The sequence below is a fragment of the Lasiodiplodia theobromae genome (assembly GCF_012971845.1).
Source record: "Lasiodiplodia theobromae strain AM2As chromosome Unknown scaffold_12, whole genome shotgun sequence".
In the NCBI taxonomy this organism is placed as follows: Eukaryota; Fungi; Ascomycota; class Dothideomycetes; order Botryosphaeriales; family Botryosphaeriaceae; genus Lasiodiplodia; species Lasiodiplodia theobromae.
In genome coordinates this window covers 80626-103537 of record NW_023336322.1, presented here as the reverse complement: position 1 = coordinate 103537, position 22912 = coordinate 80626, and the positions used below count along the sequence as shown (strand labels likewise).

The 22912-nt window shown below is 50.2% G+C and overlaps 5 protein-coding genes across 5 annotated transcripts; 1 reads left to right on the top strand and 4 right to left on the bottom strand.

Moving 5' to 3' along the window:
* Window positions 1-3104: 3104 nt before the first annotated feature.
* Window positions 3105-4295, bottom strand: LTHEOB_4498 (Double-stranded RNA-binding protein; the record flags this gene model as incomplete). Its single annotated transcript, XM_035513538.1, has 3 exons — window positions 3105-3298; window positions 3454-3846; window positions 3914-4295. The coding sequence occupies 3 exons, from the start codon at window positions 4293-4295 to the stop codon at window positions 3105-3107; spliced, it is 969 nt and encodes a 322-aa protein (XP_035374547.1).
* Window positions 4296-7109: 2814 nt separating this feature from the next.
* On the bottom strand, window positions 7110-8820 carry LTHEOB_4497 (Beta-glucosidase 1; the record flags this gene model as incomplete). Its single annotated transcript, XM_035513537.1, has 4 exons — window positions 7110-7647; window positions 7717-8132; window positions 8279-8608; window positions 8785-8820. The coding sequence occupies 4 exons, from the start codon at window positions 8818-8820 to the stop codon at window positions 7110-7112; spliced, it is 1320 nt and encodes a 439-aa protein (XP_035374546.1).
* Window positions 8821-9175: 355 nt separating this feature from the next.
* LTHEOB_4496 (Guanine deaminase) lies at window positions 9176-9914 on the top strand (the record flags this gene model as incomplete). Its single annotated transcript, XM_035513536.1, has 3 exons — window positions 9176-9519; window positions 9583-9721; window positions 9792-9914. The coding sequence occupies 3 exons, from the start codon at window positions 9176-9178 to the stop codon at window positions 9912-9914; spliced, it is 606 nt and encodes a 201-aa protein (XP_035374545.1).
* A 6447-nt stretch (window positions 9915-16361) lies between these two features.
* On the bottom strand, window positions 16362-17942 carry LTHEOB_4495 (FAD binding domain containing protein; the record flags this gene model as incomplete). Its single annotated transcript, XM_035513535.1, has 8 exons — window positions 16362-16453; window positions 16500-16678; window positions 16726-16747; window positions 16803-17003; window positions 17052-17499; window positions 17549-17623; window positions 17673-17798; window positions 17922-17942. 8 exons carry the CDS (start codon window positions 17940-17942, stop codon window positions 16362-16364), a joined length of 1164 nt encoding a protein of 387 aa, XP_035374544.1.
* Window positions 17943-20290: 2348 nt separating this feature from the next.
* LTHEOB_4494 (Helicase) lies at window positions 20291-20677 on the bottom strand (the record flags this gene model as incomplete). The annotated part of the gene is made up of 1 exon (XM_035513534.1): window positions 20291-20677. One exon carries the CDS (start codon window positions 20675-20677, stop codon window positions 20291-20293), a length of 387 nt encoding a protein of 128 aa, XP_035374543.1.
* Window positions 20678-22912: the final 2235 nt, after the last annotated feature.

Sequence of the window (22912 nt, the reverse complement as noted above, 5' to 3'; positions counted from 1 at the left end):
TGCCAGTCTCGGAGCACTGGCTCGGGCAGGGGGCTAAGGGTGCAGGATACGCATATGCGAGTACGCCCCGTCATGAGGGGGCTGGAGTGTGGCAAGAATCCGGTAATGTGTTCCTTGAGAGACGGAATGCGGCCAGAGTAAAGGATATATACGCGCTAGCTTGTTCAGATAAGAAAGAAGAGGAACTTTCCGCTGATGGCACGCGGAAGGGGCTCCGACGCAGAGGCTCCCCCCTTCATGTGCTCGGCTGCCGTGTGCGCAGCCAAGTCCAAGTCCGCATGGTTGCACAACGGGCACCCCTCGCGCTGCGCCGCTCGCACGTCCAGGCCCACGCTCTCTAGATCCTTAGGTAGCTCCTCAGCGAACGCAGCCTTGCTGCCGCCGAGCCCGAGCGCAGCGTGCGGCCAGTACAGCGGCAGTACCAGCGTTTCGCGATCGCCAAGGATTGTATCGAGTGCTTTCTTCGGGTAGCTTAATGCATCACCCGTTTGCCTCCTCAGTTTTGCGCCTTTGCCTGTGTCAATGGACCATGTCTTGCACTGGACGACCTGATCCACCTCTTCTACTAACCAAACCTGCATCCCCCCCTGTTATGAGCCGGCCTGCGTCTCCAGCTAGTTGAGGCTCCGTGTAAATAGAGTATGATTCACCAGGCGCCTCTCCTTACTACTGTCCAGTGCCATCGTTGTAGGTTGACTGCACGGGGGAACTACGTGACTGACGGGAGTATTGAGCGCATGGTCCACAAGGAGAAACTGCAGATCAAGCTCAACAGGCACGGCATAACAATTATCAGGACCGAGCACCGCATGCAGGAGAAGACGCAAGGCACCAGGCGGATTCTCGTTGATGTCATCAACCCTAAGGTCGTTCATACCATGGCGTGGTATTCCACTGACATAGAGATCGCCGTGCTGTCCTCTGCCTTCACATTTACGGTCTAGTGTATGAGCCCATCCATTTTTTGTTTGTAGCCCAGAACTATCTAAGTCTGCACAGTTTTGGAAGCATTCTAAACGGTATTGCCGTCGCCATCAGCTCGAGGGGCCGTCCGGCTGACACATTCGGCGCAGTGCATATCGCTGGTGACACCCCGTCTGTTATTTTTTCGTATAAGGCTGAAGAGATATCTTATTGGCGCATGCAAATAAAAGGGTAAATGTTACACCCTGCCGATAATGCAGTCATCTTATTTTGTATCAGCTTCCTATCACTACTATTTCTACGGACGACCTGGTGGTCTACGTCAGGCTTTTATTTATTTTTTTTTCCGACTCATAGCGGTCTAGAAATGTGACCTTAGGAAAATTGCAACCTTTGGAGTCGATGAAGAAGTGGTGGTTTCTCCATAATATTCAATTGAAGCTGGGAGTACAGGTACAAGTAATAAGTACTCAAACTTCGACGTCTTCACATTTTCCGTCCGTTGTTGTGGATCCTGCGCAGCAGCCATTTCAGGAGCCCGCCGGTGTAAGCATCTTCCCTTGGAAAGTATCGTCGGTTCTCTGTTGTATAACCTTTCAACTCAGCCTTTGACCTGAAATGATGCACTGATGATTAGGTCCGATAGCTATCAAGTAGATCCACCAAATTAACATATGTTTCAACAACCATCTAGGTCAGCTGTCAACCATCGCATTGCATCCAGATGGTTACTAGTACATACCTTAGGGCGATCTTCCATCCTTAGTGGCACAGGTACGATACAAATCTACACACAATGCCGGCACCAGGACTTGTTATCATTCGGATCTTGTCCAAAGGACGAATTGAAGATTTCGACAACTGCCACCCGAAACATCTTTCAGAAACCAATAAGGGTTTAGAAGTCAGTAACAAAACAAGGCACTACGCAAGATTAGTAGTGCAGGTTATTAGGATCGCCTCCAGATCTTATAAGAACTGGGCATGGCGAAGCATACTAGTCTTATATACCTTGAAGAGACTTTAGACCTAGAGGCTGCAAACCCCAATTTACATCCATGACGGTCTTGTTGAAAACGGCAGCTCCGAGAAAGGAAGTAGCTATGGCAGCCTTGCGGGGGACGACAGCTCTGAAGTGGGTAGTAACTATTAAGATGAAAAAGTGCCGCCTTGCGAAAGCTTCGGATATCTTAGATCTATGTTGTCCGTTGCACTTGCGGGCGACCCTGTGAAATCACCGCCTATACAGGCCATCCTCTTTCGGTTCCACTATGTAGGTTGCTCTGATACCAGAGACCGCATCTACGGCACGATGTACTCCACTGATTGGCAGGGCAAGCTATTGCTAAAATTCGACTATTTATTGTGAATGACAGCGCTTGCAGTGCATCTTTTCGTACTTTACGACGACGGCGAAACCGCTCTCTGGTTTGCACGGATACTATTTGAAATCAACGTCACACACGCATTTCCGATTCCATTCGACGCTGCGAAACATTTCGAGCAATAAATTATCGACCCGAACAGCACTAAGACATCATCTGACTACAATGATACCCTGTAGTTTCCGGATGCAGAAGCTCCAGCATTCTACTATACGAAGACATTGTCATGGTGAACTGCTTGAATTGTAACCATCCCGGGTTCGTTGCCAAGCCTTGTGGTGTGGCAAATCACTACGTATAGCTTGGCGATCTTCTTTTTTCTGATTCAACTCTTAACGTCCCCGCTGCTGGTATGGTCCTCGAGCTTCGGCACGGGGGTTAGTATGCGGTTGTGGATCTGGCCGCTTTATTTATCGTGCTCGCGGCCACTGTCAAGTTTACCTCTACCCAAAATTTCAGTACGGAGAGGATCAACGTCCCACGCCATGCACCACACTCACAGCATTTGACCTCTTCATGCTACTCTGTCGGGTCTGAGACGTGACAACACCGAGTGGTCATGAGATGAGTGGCCACTTAAGTCTTAGGATTGACTTGACGGCTCTAAGACGGTTGAAGTCTGCTGACCCAGAGAAAGTACGGCACCCCACTGAATCTAATGCTACCTATTAGCCTTAATATTCAGACATAAAACTAATGACAGACGCATCTCCATTGATCACAAATTGCACTAATAGTAGCAAATAAGAGCAATATGATCGAAAGTACACACTGGAGATTCTTAGCCGCGATTGTTCAGAAATCCCCCCTCGCGATCTCGAATTCTTCCTGTCTCTTGGCCAATAACTCTAGAAGTCGCGTAATCACTCCCCGGGATATCTCTTGTCTCGCCTTCTTTTTCCCAAATATCATCTTGATTTCACCAACTGGTTCGCTCGGCAGCGCGACAGCCGGGTCATTCCTGAAGTACGCCGCACCAGACCACATGCCTATGACACATGGGTCGGAGGTGAGTTTATAGGTAGGCTGAGCGCACCCAAGCTTTCGACAGAGGACTTGATTCACTGTGAGCCTGATTGCACCATGTATTTTGAAGTCGAGTTTGCGTGCGAAAAGATTGTGTAGATGTGGTAATTACACTCACCCATAATTTGATCTCCAAGACTCGGACCATCCTGGTCACGCATGTCTAGCCATGCTTCGAGCCCAGTGTCGCGAGTGTCCGAAGGAGACTGGCCGGCTTTGGTGACGTTTCCAGCAACGGAGTTTCCACTTCCGAGTTGGATAGTACCCGCTTGAACAGCGGTCGTGTCCACCGACGAACGGCTCTTTCTTGACATCTGCCCGATCTCACGAAGCCACATGACAGCCTCACGTGCCGCATGCATCTTGGCCGCCTTCTTGCTGCTGAAAAGGTTGTTGCGGCAACCAAAGGGCTCATCTGGGCGATCTTGTATCGTGACTTCCATTGAGTGACTCGAACCGAGTCCAAACTCTTGGAACATGGGCATGCGCTTGCGCCTACGCTGGCAATACTCTGTCATACGAAATTTGTCAGTGTGAAATCAGTGTGATACGTGCATTGGAATAGCGAACGTAGTCACCTCCAAGTAGACTAATCCAATCCTCATTCGCCGTGTCGTCGCTGTTGCTCTCCATTTCCTTGCTTATGCATTCTCTATTTCTCTTTGTTACGGCCTCAGTAAGGATCTTGAGTCCTTCTCCTGCAGCTGCAGCTTTGGCCTCCTTCTTGCTGTAAAAAGGGCCCGGAAGGTTAATGCTGAACTTCTCGCCTTCACCGCTTAGTGTCATGAACCCGAAAGTGAGCGACACTGCCCAACCTGGCGGCATCTCTCGTGTTTGTTCGAAATTGAAGGTGCTCGAGGCTGCATTCTTGATGCAAAGATTGCTGAAGTTAGAGACGGCCTCACTAGACCAGATTTCGCCAATCTGGAATTGTAGCTGACTGGAGTTTGACATCGACATCCCTTGATGTGTAGTGCGGTAGATTCACTCGATTAGCTCTAACAGATGGCATCCTTTCTTGCGTTATATATAGTGGCTAGCACTCAAAGCGTTGCGTCAAAGAAGAGAGCTCCTTGCTTACGATGTAAGTTCTTTGTGCTGTAGGTGCATATTTAATTTTACACGAGAAGTCGACCAGAAAGAATCGGGAATGTAAGGGGCGCAATCCTTTTGTGTCATTGAATAGCATACTTTGAAGTGGAGATTGCCGGCTTACTGTAAGGGATCCACAGAGATACGCAAGGCAGAATAATTATCAGAGCAATGCCGAAACGTACCAATCGTCGCATCGAGGTGGCTTATTGCCTGTATTGCTAATTGCGAGACCTCGTATGGCTAAACTACAAACAAGTGCGAAATATGTTTCCCTTTTATGGTTGTTCTTGTGAAGTCCATATGACTGTGGGTAGATATAGAAAGCTATAAGTGGACGGTTCTCTCACTTCCACGCCATACGCATAAAGTAGGTTAGATTCGATACGGACAACCTTAGTTGCTTGTCTACGAGTCCTTTCTTGCGCCCTAGGAGTGTATGTTAATTAGCTCATTATCGCTACTATAGCGCTTGTGCTTTCTTATTGGAATGTAGTAACGTTAGCGCTAACCTGAAATGAGATGTTGCGATTTGTGTCGAACACAACCCTTCGAAAAAGGAAAGGTGCATTGATGCTAGGAATGAATAAATTCTGTGTTACATTAATTTCGTTTCCTCCTGCATTGCTCTTAACATCCGCCCAACTGTTCCTGTCTTACATAACTTTAGTAATCTCGAGTCTGAATTTTACGTAAAAATACACATACCCGCCATCTAATCCGGACATACGTTCAAAGAAGATGCGACCGATCATGTACAGGTTTCTCTATCGATGGCATGAGATGCTCGGCCTCCCGCGACAATCACCACTAAAGTGGTATCGGGATCAACTTCGGGAGGAGTTTCGAGAATGCCACAATGCAACAAGGCACCGGCAGAGGCGTAGCGAAATATTGGACGTCTTCTTCTCTATGAGTTGAGCCCAGCATGACGGGTTCCCAGTCAGAAGGTTGCCGTCTCTTGATTCCCCACACCATGCGTCCGTATACGGTTATATGCTAGCAAAGTACACATTCCGATGGTAATTCTATCGGGTAGCTGTATTGCTCTGCCATGCCCCTCATTACGCTTTGGTACGCGAGGTTGCGTCTCGCCACCGAATAGTAAGCTGCGACGCTTTTAGCCTCTTTTACCATAGGTTATCGCTTTCGGAAACTGTTAGACCCAGCTGCGGGGCTATTCAGGTCATACTACAGATTAGAGCCTTACGTTGTAGGTGGCGATAGGTGAATAATTCCTCACTTAAAAGACCGGATGCATAAGGACGGAAGGGCGATCCAGTTAGGAGATTGTTATTTAAAGAGAAAGAGGTCGTGTTAATCATTCTATAGTATTGAAACATACTATTAGCCCAGCTAGCCAGTTGAGAAGTATATAAATGCGGGCTATTTCCTAACTCTGCTTGGTATTTTCATTTCCACTTCTAGACTCCTCGAGTTCAACTTTCACGACAATTTATCTATAATGTTTCGCATAACCCTTCGCAAGGACACAAAAGACATCTTATTATGCCTCATCTAGGAAAAACTGAAGCGGGCACCCACCCTAGCTCGACAGCGGTCCACTGCTCAAACCGACCGCCTAGCCTCAAATAAGGCCATTCTGCCGGTAGAAGGGCAAAAGTCATTGGCATCTACGGAACCCCCAGATCTGAGAAGGCGTTCCTGTTGAACTAGCTGAAGTATGTATTGAGCGATAAAATCTCCTCATCTTTAAAGGGTCTAAGGTCCTTGCATAGCTTGCTGCGGGGGGTCTAGACGCTTTTCAGAAATTAAACGAAGAATACAAAACGCATTTTTGGCAGCTTACTACCGAGAGTATCGGAAAAGAACAGACCATCAGAGGGAAGTCTACAGTCGTCATGGGATAAATTATGTTCTAGGTAGAATAAGAGAACGAATGGACAGTCTGTTGTTACAAATCCCAGGGGAAATGGGCTTCATGATCCCAAGGGCAGAAAGCCCGCACGGGAAAAGGCACCGCAGGGGCCAAGCAGCCTCATGGGCAAGAAAGCCGCACAGCCTCAAATTTCACACGGGAATCTAGAAGGCACAGGATAAGGGCGCGTACGGGAACACTAGTAGCCAATAGCCCAAGCTCGTACAGGAAGAATGCCGACAAGGATGCGACAATTCTTGAAAAAAAAAAAAATACGCACCAGAGAATCCCCTATCGGATAAAGAACCATAGGGCTAAGGTACTTCCGTACGAATCGTATAGTTACTCGTTTCCTACTTAGCGTGGTTTTCTTTACTACTTAAAATCAAGTTTTATGGAACTTTTTCTTCTTTTTCAGCAGCTTCTTTTCGTACGTAAAATCTAGTCGAATTCTTATGCACTACGTTTCGCAACAGTATCTACTACAAACGAGCATGTTATATATATACTAAGTGACCATGGTGATAAGGTCCTTCACTCGTACTTCGCGGATGGGTTTTCCAAGCCAATCTAGATTACGGGTAGACGTGCCCTATGCCTTACGTGGGCGTTAAGTCTTATAAGTTCCGAAGCCCCCGCCTGCGCTGGTTTCGCTACACTATAACAACTGGAAATGTTTTGAGTAGAATACATCAAGTCTTCAAATTACTCCAAGAGATCCGTTGAGGTTCTCTTAGCAACATCAAACCCAATTCAAACCTGAATCTCCTCGGCCGGAGCCAACCATTGCTGGGCAACCACATCTAGTACGACACATTCCTCCTCACAAACTCGACTCCTACAGACTTTGACTCACCGGGGGTGAGGAGAACCTTCTTAAAGCCGCGCAACTGCCATACTGGTGTTCCCTCAGGTGCCCACGCGGCCAAAAGGTTGAGGTACAATTGGGGTACTGCGGCACTTGCAACATCACCTACATGCGTGACCGTTGCGTTGACAGTATACACGACGGTCCAGAGATCCGCATTGCCACCTAAAACCATTGGCGCGTCGGCTACAGGCGCACTGCCTCTGATAGACGCCGCAGCGACGGCGGACGCGGTAATGTTGGATAGGGTAAAGGTCGTATAGCTGAGGCCATAGCTGGAAGGGTATAACACATTGGCAGAGCCGTTTCCTGCAGTCATGTAGTACCGGTAGTCGGTGAAGTTGCCATCTGTGAAGTCAGACTGCCATGAATCTGGATCGGTGGGATCCTCTGGTGCGGTAACAAGAGTGTGGGGAAGAGCGGCGGCGAAGGCGGGGATGGTGCGCGGGAGGTAGCCTAAGGGATCGATCGCCCTGTACAGCACGTCGATAAGCGAGTTGCCACTCTCCTAGCCCGGCATGTGGGCCATGATGATGGCGGACACGTTTTTGTGCGAAGTGAACGGCAGTAGCATGGGGCCGGTGTCGTGGTGGACAAAGATGGTGTCGTTGCAGCTAGCCGCGACAGTCTCGACAACTCCCGTACCGCTGTGGCCTGGAAGGAGAGATTGCCGGTCGATGCTCTCAGTCGCCCAGGACTTGATGAACAGGAGGCATACATCGGGTACGGGGTATATATTGGCACTAGAAATGCCGTACTTCGTCATCGTCTTGTTGTCAAGCATATACTGGATGAATGCACCATCCTGGTTCGCGCGTGCTTGGATGGCTTCAAGAAGGAAGACAAAGTACGAAAAGCGGCCAGTACCGCTGCCTCCGCCGGAAGCAGTATTTCCAAACTTAGAACCGTCGGGATTGAAGGGGTCGCCGCCAACCCACAAGTATAAGCCTTCAGCGTACTAGGGGGCACTGTTGCCAAACACGGCAATGCCTTTAATCTTTTCAGATGATAGCGGGATGGCTCCATTGGCATGTTTTTTCTTCGCAGAATGGTGTTGCTTGATGCTGATTCTCGGATGAACCTGGTGTGCCCCTCGCTGCGGACATTAATGATATTTCCGATCTCAAAATCGTAGTACCAGTCTCTGTCAGTATTCACAGCAGCTGAGGCTGCATCGGCCTTCGGGGAATCCTGGTCTTGGTTGAGATGGAAGTAAGGAGTCATGACTCTCAGCACCGTGCTATTGATCCTGCTTTCCGGAATGGTGCCGTTGGTCACGGCGGTCGTAGCGTTTTCGCCCCAGTATGGCGGCTTTGGCACGCCGAATTCCATTCCACAAGGCATATTCATGTCCAGACCAGACTCGATCGTTGCAGCCCCCGCATGTATGACTACCCAGTCGGATACAGCGTATCCCTGAAACCCGAGCTCTTCCTTTAGCAAGCCGTTTAGCAGTTTCGAATTCTAGCATGCGTATGATCCGTTCAGCCTGTTATACGAGCATATGATGCTTGCGCTGCCCGCCTGAACGGCGTTCGCGAACGGCCAGAGATATGTCTCATGCATACTCTTGTCATCGATGTTGAATGAAATGGCCTCCATGACCGTACCGATAGTGGTCTGTTTCCGTTTTGTTTACTGTTCATTGGCAATGAGGTGTTTCATGCAGGCCTGGATACTTGCATCCTGGATCCCTCGAATCGAATTCTCCACCGCGATAGCGCTGAGGTACGGGCCCGGGGAGAAACCTTCCCAATTGCCACCGCTGTACGGCTCCTTGCCCAACGGTCCAATACTTGGCCCAAATCTCTTCGTGGGCTCGAGATTTGTGAGCACGGCGCCATCGGCGTGGACGAGAATGGAAGAGTCAAATTTATAGAGCGAGGAGCAGCGAATGCACGATTAGACTCTGTGATCTCCAAACACCAACGCTGGTCCAACGCTGCTGTCATCCGAATCAAAGACCAAGGCTTTTTCTTTCCTGGATTTGTCGACGCGCACATGCGCACCGCACAGTTCCCAAGTGCAGGCATCGTTGGAAACATGAGCCTGATGGGATGGCTGGACAAATGCATATATCCAATGGAAGCATCCATGTCCGATCTGTTCGATGCACGCCGTGTTTACAGTCGTTGTGTCTCCCGCGCCCTCGCACACGGCATAAAGGCTGCCGCATATCACGTGGCGCTCGACGTTGAAGCCACCAAGCTGCTTGCAGACATATGTCTCGCAAAGGGGCAGCGCGCCCTAGTCGGCCGGGTGTGTATTGATTCAAATATCTGCCCCGAGTGGTATCGCGACGAGAGCCCACACAACGTGATTCGGAAGAGCAAGGAGGTTGTCGAGTACGTGTAGAAGATTGGCAAGGACATGGTCGCGCTAACCATTAATCCGCGTTTCGCGCCCAGCTGCCGCCACGAAACCATGTGCGAGTTAGCCAAACTCCAGCAGGAGAACGGTGCTATGGCCCAGACACATGTCTCCGAGAACATGGGCGAGGTGCTCCTCGTCAAGGATATGTTCTCGAGCTCGCAGCACTACGTCGATGTATACGACACGGCCGGCCTCCTAGGCCCCGAACACCATCTTTGCCCATGCTGTCCATCTAAGCGACCAGGAAAAACGCATAGTGAAGCAGGGTGGCGCTAAGATCGCCCATTCGCTTCTAGATGTTTTCTTCGGATCCAGCGATTTGTTTGACGTCAAGTCAATTGAGAGTTATCATCTCGTTCCATTTTGATCCCCTGTCTACCAATGTATCTCACACTAACTCTCTATATATCGTATAATTATATAATTCTTCTTTATCTAATTATTATCATCTCTCTTGATATACGAATCTCAGCTCTACCACTTTGCCAATTCTCTCCTGTGCGAGGTGCTCAACGTTGCGGACTCCAGGGGACAGATAGGAACACGAGAACCCGGCACGCACGGACTTAGTTAGGAAGCTACTGCCAGGTCGCACCTGCAGAAAGCCCGGACAGGACCTTGAAATACAGACGGACCGCTCATAACGCAATCCTGCAGGGGATGAGAACGCACAAGGGACGAAGATCCGCAGGGAAGGGAAACCCTAAGACACCTTCCTAGATACCGGCACAGCACGGCGATAAATGGCCAGTGGTCAAGGCGAATTATCCTCCTGAGTTAGCACGAGGAGGCAGGAAGCTGGAAAGCGGACAGACGAAGGGAACGAGTAAGATACAGGTCGTAATCATAACAGTGTTATCTCGGCTATGTCTCCCGATTTGCGGCACAGCATACTCGCCCCCAAAGTTTCGCTAAACGTGGGGTAGATATGGTTGCCTAGCAATACCTAGAATCCCGGTATCTTAAATGATACCAGACGTTCAAAAAAGCCGGAGCCGTTCGAGTCTCCCACAATCTGCTATTCCCTCAATTTTCTCACAAAAGTTTCACCAAGATGACTTCTACCTCTACGCCAGACGTCCGAATGAAACTAGCTCCACCAGCAATGGACATGATTCGTGCGCTCGGGTGTGTGGCTAAGAATCGCAAAATTAAATGCCACGCTGTTGTACCTGATGCCAACCACCGTTGCCGGAAAATGTACAAACCCTGGACCGAGGACCTTGAGCCCACGCTCAGTGCCATACGCAAGTCCAAACTGCCCTTCACCAAGGAGAACTCCGCAACTTTCGCTCAAATACTCCTTTGCCGGAAACATAGAAAAGAAGACAAGCACGTAACTCCCCTCAGCCTCGCGGTATTGCCTGTACAAAGGAGCCCGAAAGGAAGGATCTCGAAAGGATTTCACGATGATTCAGACCTCCCTAGTGATCATCAAAGTTCTTTGTATCCACAAAACTACACCAATCGAGAGAACAGATCGAAAAGTGCCGAGCCGGATCTGGAAACGCCGTCATCTTTCCCTGATACGGACCCTGTCGCGCTTGTCGACGCAGTTGGGGAGCTGAAGTGCCCAGAACATGTGAGATGCATCGCTTACGATATGGTGACTGGGCGCTGCCGTTTCCTTTTGGACAAGGCCAAACTCGCTACCGCTCGCAGGATCTGTCCCAGCATACCTGTGGACGGAGAGTCGGATAGCGAAGACGGAGACGAAGAATATCAAGAAGATGGCGACGACTACGTGTCACCACTAAGCCAACTCCGCCCGCTCATCTACCATCTGCTTTGCCATAAGCACCGTCACTGGTTCTGGCTGGAATTCTACTACAGCCAGTGGAAAGATTGTGTTGCATGTGCGGATGCTGCCGGTGGAGTTTCAGAGCTGTGCACGGATTTTGAGATGAACATCAACGGTTCTTCAGATGAAGAAAGCTTTCAAGAAGATGGTCCACTGGCCCAACGAGGTTCCAAATCCACTGTCAGCACCGCTAGCACCGCTTCTGAACTCCCCTTCACTCCAAAGCGACCCGCGTCAGAAGTTAAAAAGAAAGCCCATACCGCTCCTGGAAGAGTTCCCCAAGCAAATGGAGGACGCCGAAACCAGGATGATGAGACGACATCCCTTTCGTCGGATGAACCAAGCAGCCCCAGCATCCGTCGTCCACCAAGCAGTCAGCATGGCTCCGCAGCCATACGGAAACGACGATCAACAATACAACACACGAGAACACCATCCATCTGCATTTCCATGGCAGCTTCATCGCCTTCACTACCCTTAAGCCCAGTTCCTCAGCTCCGGCGCAGCCCCCGCCTTGCAGCGCGTAGATCACCCTCCTACAAGGAGGACAGCAGTCCATCTGTGTCGGAAGATGACTTGGTGGCTTGCTTGGACAATTTGACTATCGGTGACAGTCTTCCTGTTCTCTCGGAAGCCTGGTCACTGAAAATTGGAAATCTGCTGTATGAAGAAGTGAGAAAGCCTCTGCTCGGCAACAGCAAGCCCGCCTGTTTATACGTAGTGGTGTCTACGTCCCATCCAGGACTAGTCAAGGTGGGCAGGACGATACATCCGTACACACGCCGCCAGCAGATAAGGCAGGATTGCAAGCTTCACGACTTGGATGTAATCCAGGAGTTCAAGGATGTGAGCCACCACGATCGCGTCGAGTCGCTAGCGCATCGCCATCTAAGGCGTTTCCAAGAGATTTTGCCCTGTATTCACAAGAAAGGTGTGAAGGATCATCGAGAGTGGTTTAGATGCTCTCCAGAGCTCGCGACGCAAGTTGTTGAAGCTTGGGTTGAGTGGATGAAGATGATGCCGTACAACGAAGATTTTCTACGGCGACCATGGAAAGGCGCAGTGCAAAAGTTGAAGGAGGGCCCAGAGGGCAGTGAGCGGGAGACATTCGAGCAATTGTTCCAGAGGCATAAACGGTGGCTGTTACAATAGCACTCTCCTCGATAGTTGAAGGAGTAAGTGAAGTATCCCAATGATCAAAAATTGTCTCCGAGAATAGCCGGAGTCGTACGGGTAAAAGGTCGATCTTTCTTCGCGTTTTTTGGTGTGCAAGTCGAAGCTGCCGCCGATGAGGCTCTGCAATGCAGTAATCAGTGCAGCGAGCCAGTAGCCAGAGTGTGGCCACACGGCGTACAAGAAGCAATTGCAGTGAGGGGAGGTTACAAGCTTGAGGTTCGAGGGCGAAGACGGTGAAATTATAGGGCACTATTGCTTCACCAGCGACGAGGTTGTTCAACCGGAGGACGGAGGACTATATGCATAAATGCGCAGAGGCGACGATGAGTTGGTGAATTGGCAAATCATAACGTCGCCAGGGTGGCAGCGAAAGAATGTGGTGTCCCGTCACATCGCCTGCTCATGGCCGGCCCAGCAACGTTTCCACAAACCCCGCAACCGGCGCGCACTCCGCTTCCTATCAGCGTCATCGCTAAATCAGCCAACACCGAGCACGTGTCATCAACTCTGAAGCGAGATCAGCTCTGGTAACTATAGCAATTTCCGCGTCAACCACAGACACGCCCGCATCGGCTACTTTTCTTGCCATGCTCAGCTGTTATTCTTCTGACTAGATACTATGCGGATTCTACTATTACAGTCTTGGAAGGGTATTGGAAAGATGGCTACACGGCGCATCTATTGGACTTTCGCCAAAGCCGGGGCAGTACTCATAGTCAGACAAGGAAAATATATTTTCCTTGTGTATAGTTGAAGAATCAATGATTGAATTGACCAAAAAGGTCCTGTCATAAACGAGTGTGACCTTTCTCTGACATACTCTCTCAACCACTCTACCCGCTTTCCAGAGACTCAGCGTAACACGCTGCTTCTAGATAAGCCTGCCACAACTACTACTACTCTCGCCTCCTCCTACTTTAAGCTCGTCAAGCCCTCAGCGCGAGAAAGGACACTCGACACAGCGGATTTTCCAATAGCCCTTCTCATCGCCACAGTAGGTGCCGTCCCCGCCACGGCCTCCGCACTGCACGGAATGTCAGTATTCTTTTGTCTGACTCATTGCTACATCGTAGGTACCTACCCAGTTTTTCTGGCAGCATTTGAAGTTCATCCCCGAAATTTTGCAACTCCTCCCATTGCAGTGCTAGCCGAGTAGAGTGTTAGCTCTTTTCTAGATTGTAGGCATTATAAGGGGAACGTACACCGCAAGCTTCATGGTCGGGTTTGCAGGCTTGGACACCAACGGCAGCGCTGAGCAGGAAGAGAAGGGAGATAATATTATAACGCATATTGTCGTTGTTAGTAAAGACTAATTTTAGGGTAGTGATAAGTATCTAAGGATGTATTAGTAGAAAGCTTAGGTTAACAGCCTAGAGAGGGGCATATTTGTAGGAAAATTACCAATCCCAACACTTTTCTTTATTAAACGGACTTAACCTACTTAAGAAAAATCTCTTTTAAAATAATAAACATTTTTTTAAAGTACTATAAAGCGTTAATTTAGTTCGCGATAGTTGGGTTTAGTCCGTTTGGCGAAAAAAATGTTGGGTTTAGTAGTTACCCCGAAATGCGGAAGAGGCTGTGCTAAAACGGGAAGAGTCGCACCCTAAAATAGAAAAGGTAACCGTAATAAGCATTCGTCGTTGTTGCATGTGAGAAGAAGTATTTGCAAGATTCTCAGCCGGGCCTGACCAAAACGAAGCCCTAAACATCACAGTTCTTGGATTAGAAAAAGTGAGGGTGGGGCGGGCGTTACACCGGGGAGAGACTTCGCATGCACCGCCTAGCCGGATCAAGCTCCGGGTGAGGGTGGAGCAATACCGAGAGCTGAAGGACGGCGCTCGCAAGGAGGGACGATTTTCGCGGGAAGGACATCCCTGCGGCCCTCGATCCTGTATCCCGCATCCTATGAATAAATTGCTAACAATGGTTCGTACAATGACCACGCTAGGTTGATGTTTTTCTTCCTACTTGGGGGCTGGTCTCAGTATCAGTACGGGCGTGAAACTTGTCGAAGTCCCAGTCAACCACTGCAACGCTATCGCTTCGCACCAACTTGCTCGCAATAAATACGCCATGCCATCGCTCGATATGACTTGCAGTGCATGAGAAGACTTCTAAGCCCAGCGAAAACCAACCTACCAGTGAGTTCCAAAACTGTGCGCAGTGGGACAAGTGCCTGGCCTGTCTCGCTGTTTGAGAAGCTAACGAAACGCCATTGATCCCTCAAGCTGATTCCAATATTATCAGAACTAACTACAAGACTCATATTCGTGATGGTCGTATGTTGGATAGTAATTTGGACCGATATTTCACCCAACTTGTGAGGAGTTTCGACCATGTGAACCACACACCAATAGTGGCAGCCATGAGACAGACCGAAAGGATTACGAAGCTTACTATATGTCCTTGCGCAGCTTCTCCAGTGATATGACGAATATTCATTCCGTAGATCCCCTGGACCCCAAGACGCCGACACCGATTATTTAACAGTACAACTGAACGGGCAGTCACGGATGCTGAAGTGTCCGATCGCTTCTCAAAGATTCAGAAAGACACCCTTGCCGATGCACAGGCACTCATCACCTCGTCCAAGATTCGTGAATTTTCTCTTTCAGATAAAAAGTGGATATTTCTTCTTGTGGACTCCGTTCAGGAGATCGAACGGAAAGCCGACGCTCTGGAGAGACTGGAAGTTGACCAAGAGAAGAAAGACATCATGCAACCTTTGATTACGGCCCATGTAAATGCCGCCATTAACCGAGAAAAGAGATTCGATGACATCATTCCTGGGAAAGGCCTCGGTCTCGTGTTCCTGTTTGCTGGCGATCCTGGCCTGGGAAAGACACTTACGGCAAGTTAGATTCTTCTTCTCTTTCGAAAAGTAGTGATAGTGCTAATCTCAGAAGAGACACTCGCCGAGCCCAACCGAAAGCCTCTTTACGCTATCACGAGTGGTGAATTGGGCACGGATACAGAGAGAACTGACAAGACGCTACGAGACATATTCAACAGAGCAAAGTCCTGGGGGGCATATCTACTCCTGGATGAGGCGGATGTATTCTTGGCTAAACGTGATCGTGCGGACCTAGCAAGGAACGGATTGGTGACAGGTAAAAATATCCTTTAAGGAATCTACTTTTTCAACTAATGAACGCACAATAGTCTTCCTTCGCTTGATAGAGTACTACGAAGGTGAGCGAAGTCTTGAATCCAATTATCTTATTGCGTCAGCTTATCGTAAAACAGATGTCATCTTTTTGATGACGAATAGACTGGGTGAGTTCGATCCAGCTTTCGAGTCGCGGATTCAATTCAAGCTCTTCTACGATGCTCTCACTCCAGAGCAACGGAAACATATCTGGCGTTCGCTTCTTCCTGTCCCCGAATCTGGCCGGCCTTGGGGTGAAGATTTCCTTCAGCAGCTTGGAGACGACTATGAGGTCAATGGCAGAGAAATCAAGAACATGATCAAGACTGCACTCGCTCTGGCGGGCCAACTCAACATGAGCTTAGACAAATGTCATCTTGAGCAAGTTGTGCAATTGAACCGCAACTGAAGTGAAAAAATTCGGGGCGGTGGAAAGGATCCAAAGAAGATCTAATGTTGGAACATGTGAATCCGCACATACGAAGAGCATGACGGCGTGGAGTGGGCAGTATAATGGGGTTCATAACAGTGTGTGGTCAATGAACATCAGAAAAGAGCGATGGGCTCAAGTTTGTTCTATATCACGAGTGAGCAGAGCTGAATACGAGACTCTAAGGCTAGTAACTAAGGTGTTTAAAGCTTCAATACATGAGGCAAAAAAACATTTATTAGTTACGTATTCAGACTTATTCCCACCAAATACCCCCTAAAATAGCCGAAGAATGCTCCCATTCATCGTGGTCAAGGCAATACTTGGCGAATTCGGCCATTTCGCGACCTGCACAATCATCAGCATGTACTCAGAAATTCTTTGCCTGACGCACCTGTAGGGAGCTGGCCCTGCTTTCCTGAAAGGTCCCGCCCCCGTAGTCGAGTCATCCTGAGACAATTGTGCACTCGTTCGCTTCTGCATCTCTGAAAAAGCTCCAAGCGCGCAGGCACTTCAGCAGCAGTGGCCCCCATTGGGAGCAGTACAGCAATTGAAGCTGCATCCTCAATCGCCCTGAGGGCGTTAGCAATCATGTGTTGGACCCTTCCGGGCAAACTCACATCGCGCCGCCCTGGCCCATGTCTGCACGGCAGTCAGTAATGTAGTCGAAGACATCAGGAGAACCAGAGGAACTTACAGGGAAGAAATGGATGAGCAGCGTCACCGATAAGCGCGGCTCTACCCTTGGTCCACTCCTCAATCTCCGGGCAATCAAACAGATCCCATACTTTGATACCATGTTCTGGGGCTTTGGCCAACAGTTGTCGCATGGGAAGTGGAAAGTCGGAGAAAGAAGCAAGAAGGTCCGCCTTATTCCCCGAGCGGCCCCAGCCTTTGCCTATCGCGATATCAGCATGAATAAAGACATGAGGATACCTTATCCTACCTTCTTGTGTCGGCCCGACTTCTGAAGTGGGCAAGAATGCACCGACATACATGGACTCGTTGGAACATGGATAAAATGTGATCCTCCGATCATCGCCTATGATCTCGGTCATGGTTCCCGATGCCTCCACAAGCCTTGCAGTCTCCGGATCGCTCTTGATGTCAGCGATAGAGGCGAAACAACGGTAGCAGCTTTTCTCCGTGTGGATTGGTTGAATTTCACAGCCTGTGACATCTTTCCTGATCTTGGAATGACTGCCGTCAGCAACCACGACGACGTCTCCATACTTCTGCTGGCCATCGGCCAGCGTCACGATGCCCCTGTCGCAGTCAACTTGAGACACCGTGCACCCCGTACTCAGCTGGACAGGAGGCCCCTTGCCGTCAGCTGCCGTGGCCTTCCGCCTGAGTTCGTTGTGTAAGTCCACTCGACGTATACAAAAGTAATCCTGCTGGAGGTTAGGGACGGTATATTTGAAGTTTTGGTAGGTTTCATACCGCCTGTGTAGCATTTTTGACTTTCTCGTAGTCCGCCTCGAATAAAACCTCTCCCGTGGGAGTAATGAAGCAACCCTATGAGGACATAAGTTTTCTGCTAGTTCGCTGGCCGACTTGAACTGACCTTCCGAAGTTCTGTTCCGCCAGCAGACTTGAGGTCGACGTCGAATCGCTTGAGCAGAGTAGTGCAGTTTGGCGAAAGGGTTATCCCCGCGCCATTTTCTCTCGTTAGGTCTGATTTCTCGAAGATCTGATAACGTTAGGAAGCCATAGTAAGATGAAAAGGTTTCAGTGATACCTCGACGTGATGCCCCTGCCGACGGAGTCCAATTCCTGTCGTTAGCCCGCCGATACCTCCACCAACAATCAATACATTCAGCGGCTGTGAAACCATTTTCGACCGATTTATTAGAAGTGGGGCGTTGGTGAGTCCTAGCCCTAGAATGTATGCGTATTTAAAAGGCTCTCGTCACGAGTTGACATCCAGTTTCAATGTACCGGATACAGCGGAAGTTTAGAAAGTATACTTGGCGGAAGACGGCGGCAAATGGCGGTTTATGACGGAAAATAAGGTGTCCGGACAGGAGATGATTGTTGCTGGCACGCGCTAAAGTTTCTACTCGCCCTCGGACATGCCGCCCCCGAAGTATGTTTGGTGTAGTCCGCGTCTCGGGTTCGTAGTTCGTGTCTCGGAAAACCCGATCGGACGAGTAAGCAAACTAAAGCGATAGCAGCCAGTAGAGGTTCAAATGCCAGCGCTTGAACTGCTTCGGCAGAAGCGTCGGTGATGCAGCTAAGAATAAAGTTAGCAACAGCATAATTTATGACGGAACGACGCTGTACTAGACTCGATTCTTTGTGCCCGCTGGCTCCTTGCAGCGGCGTCAGTCGGATGACTCAACGATTACAGCAGATGTACGACCTGGCTTGTTGATAAGGCCTATTACAGCAGATGCTGATGTTGCAGTTTCAAAGGGCTGCCATAGCGATGATCCACTGGTTGCTGCTCCAGAAATGTAGACGTATTTGTCTACTTTGCAGTGGTCACCCGGATGTTGTTTGATGAAACTCTCCAAGACTTTGAACGACAATCGGCTGGTTGATTGGTTCCAAGGCCAAATTTTGTGCGGTTCTTGAGGACTTGAGCTTGCCGTCGGCTGTGGAGCTTGTGGCGATGACTGCATCCACCAGGCTCGTTGAAGCGCCATTTTGGGCTGAGAATCGCCACAGTGAAGGAACCAAAGTTGCAGCTTGCTTGAGGTGCAGTAAACTATATTTATAGGCGCGGAATCTGCCTTTACAAAGGCTCATCTCCATTATCACATCACATCGGGGCATGTATGGGCCGTGCACCAGACGTGGCGCGGCTGGAATCCCCAGCGAATGAATTATGCGATTTTGGAAAATATCTCAGCACACTCTTGACCCAGGCCGAGAGCAAAGGCAATGCATGTCGCACAAGCTGAAGTCAGATCGTGGAAGGCCAAGGCGCGGCACGGGCTGTGGAGCAAAGCGGGCACTGTGAGTGGCTGGCAACGTATCGACGGACATTCATTCCAAGAACAATGGCGCTCGAGGCTGAGCAGAAATTACATATGTATACTGATGTTTAGGACTGGCCCATCCAATAAACACGCGAGTAGAGCGCCTGCCAACCGCCAGCTGACCCTCATGCGATGTTGCGGTTTGAATCGGTCAGGTGGCAAAGCAAAGTCTGCGGCGGTAAGTCAGAAGTCTAAGGCTGTTGCCTGATGCTGCCTGCGTTTCCCTACTTCCACCGGCTTTTCTCTACTGCGGCCCGCTTTTTCCTGCTGCAGCCCTGAATTATACTGATGCATATAGATGAGAATAGAGGGCCCTTCTGAATATCCTTCTTAAACAAAAATTCGACGTCACCCCTCTCAGCGTTTACGTTGTGCACTATTGAGAACTTCAGCGCACGGGTTCCCACTTCGGATGTTGGGCTCCAATGAGTCCACCCATTTCCTCCGCACCTCCGCATCAACCCCGCAATGACGCATCTTCTTTGCCCACATCATCTTTGTAGACCGACGTGATCCCGTGCGATTACGCGCTTTCAACTTCTGTCCCCTCACGAGCCTCTCCGCCGTCCCACTTCCGCCCTTCCGCCATTTTTTCTCACGCGGCGCTGCAGTGCAATTCTCACGAACGGTCCCAAGTGTCCCAGTGCGGAGCAAGATTTAACTAAGAAATGTATGGCTCGGCCAATATCCTAAGCGTGAAGGCTTCGAGGCCTGGGCGAGCGGATATCTACACGCTGTCATCATGTGGAGCATGGCTTGGCAGCCGCCCCCGACCTTCCACGATGTTTTCTCTGTCGGCGGTAATTTCTTGAAGACCCTCGTTACTGTTTAATTAACGAGTGTACTGTCATGGAATGATCCGTTCCCGACGCCGGTCAGCACTGGTCAGAACTGCACAATAGGCTCCGCTTCATGCTCTAACAGACTGTTGACGTGACTTACATCTACGTTATGTTCCAATACTGTCCGCCTAGCTACTATCGAATCTCCCGAAAGGCTGATATTGAAGATACCAGTACTTGCGCACCAGGACAGAATCTTTAAACCTTATTGTTGGCTTTGAATGTTGAAGTACGAAAGAGAGAGAAAGAAGAATTAATTATTCTAAGACTAAGGTCTGCTGAGGATATATATATAATAAGTGAAGGCTCGATCACGTGTTAAAACCACGTTACTTCGTCACCTGATCTGATGTACCTCAACACTCCTTGCCCATCAGCTTCTTCAGCTGCTCCTTCGCGTTGCCTTTTTTCAGCCGTGCCCACCGGTCCAGCCGCTCCTCGTCCGCATCATCCTCGAACGTGCAGCGCTTTCTCTTCCTCAGCGCCGGCTCCTCACGCTTGAAAGCCGACTGGAAGCCCAAAAAGCGGTGCCAGTCGGTGCTAGAAGCGCGGAACAGCAGCCTCTTTTCCGCCACCACGCCCACCTGCTCCATCATCCCCCGCGCGTAGATCAAGCCGGCAATGTGGGTCGTGTGCCCGGCCTGCTCCTCCGCTATGGCTGCTGCTGCCTGCTCCTCCTCCATCTGCTGCTGCTGCTCGTCCTCCTCGCCCTCATCGGCCCGGAACGCGCTGGAGCCGCGCATAAACCGCCTACTGATGCCGATGGCAACGTCTCGGTACGCCCTGACTGTTAGCTCTTGGCCCAAGCCGATCCTGCTCTCCCGCTTCATCACCTCCCTCATCCGCTCCGCTGTCTACCGCTTTTCCCCGGCCTCTAGAGCCACATGTGGGCCGAGATCTGCTCGTTTCCTCGCACTGCTGCCAGCATGCGCTGGTGGAACGACAAGACCAGCCACAGATACTATACTACCAGCTCCCTAACCTCCCTGGGCAGATATCTATAGATGCCTTTTATATCCCCGGACATGGCGTAGCCCTTGTAGTAGCGCGTTGCGAAAACGACTAGCCCATCCTCGACGAAGATGTTGCGGTGCCCACCCTTAGCTATATTACTGTGCCGGATGCTCAAAATCTCCGGCCCTCTTGCTATCTGCCCACTAGTGATGCATTAGTAGCAGCAGCTTCTCCCTTAACTCGGCCACCTGCGCTGCGTAAGCGTCCACTGCCTGCCTGCTGACGCCAGACTCTGAATTCTCTCGCGTGAAATTGGCCCTTGTTTGGACATCTCCCATGATCCTGTTGAATAGCCAAGTTCTCCCATCCACTGGCAGCTGGGTGCGCTGGTCCTGTAGAAAGCTCCATCCCCTGCGCTCCTCAGCCGGGTTGTCTCTGATCGAGTCTCATGGCACTGCTGGCACGCCTGTCTTCCATCTCTGGCTGCTGCTGCTGCTGCCGCCGCAGCTTCCACCACCCATCAGCAAGTCGCTGATCAGCAGCTGGCGAGTGTCGTGCAGCAAGCCATGCACCATACCGCGGAACTTGGCCATGGTGAACTGGATTCCTTGGTACAGCAGCTGCTCCCGCCCGTTCCATCCAACATGGCACTTTGTTCTCCAAGCAGCTCATCTGGCCACGCCTGTTGCGCCCACTGCTGTCCCTGCTGGCCCTGCTATTGCCACCGTTGGCGCTGCATGGGCACGCATGCCGGCGGCGAAGCCAACACATACCGCAAATCCTGCCTCCTCCACAATCAGTCCATGAGGTCGGGGTGTCAGCCAATGTGTTTGCCGACGAGAGATGGGTCGCTACCCGGAGCCCGCCATGGAGGTGCAACCGAGCAGTGCGACCCTAGACGTAGCGAGAGGCTACCACGCCACTATATTTCTTGATACATATTGATCCTACGCATCCGAGTAAGTGGCTACGGGAAAGGGGCACGATTTCGGGGCATAGCCCAGGCTCGAAAATCCTGCATCCTGCGAAAATTTGGGGGTCGTATCTCAAGAGGGCATTGTATCTCAACAGGAGTTTCAATTGTTCTCGGCCACAGAAGCCGTTTCTGCCGTCCACGACTCTATTAATGGCAGGTGCTATAATTCGTCTCAGATCTTAGCCTGGAAGTCAAAGGGCAAATGCTCGCCAAAAGCGGAAAATAGCATCGATGTTTCGAGCGTAGAATTTGGGGGCGAAGACCCACTGGAATGTTCGCCCCACTCGTGTATACGCCCCACCCCAGCTATACGAGAAGCTGGTAAAGATGATTTACTAAGCGGTAAAAGTCACGCATAGTCACATATGGAACGCTTAGTTGGCATAATTTCTTTACATATACTCATACAGCCCGTACCAATACGCACCTGCTCATAGTGCCTGCAAATTCTATTTTTCTATACGCCCTACTCCTTACTCCCTCTTTTCAAGCCAAACCGTTGAAGCCCCGGGGATTATCGCCCAAACTATACAGTAAGCATTCGGCTGGGGAAGCGGCATTTAATGCAGAAATTTAGCCGACATGTCCATGCACGTCCCAGGTCAGGACAGCGCCCCACGCTAACACGCTGGCTGGCAGAATTCTAGACGGATGACACGAAGTCAGCACTGATCAGAATAGAACCAAGGCACCGGGAACATTCCGTGTTGTGATGTCCGAGCCGCTTCTGTCATGATGTGGGCGCCTGTAGCCTGTAGGGCTGCAAATCCAGACGGATGTTGGCACTCGGCTCGGATGACCAAGGTGAGACTGTCTGTGTAAAAAACCTTAGGCGAATACGAAAGGAAGTGATACCCCAACCGACCTAAAATGGCCCCCACCATGTGTTTTCCCGTTCGACGGAAAATTCATTCGCTTGCTTCGAACAACACTGTATGCCATCTTCACGATATCTTCAGATGAGGCTGACGCAGCTCCCCTACGTCTGGGTGTCACGGCCTTCGCTATGACATCTCTCAAATATCGATTGAGGAATTGCGCCAACAGT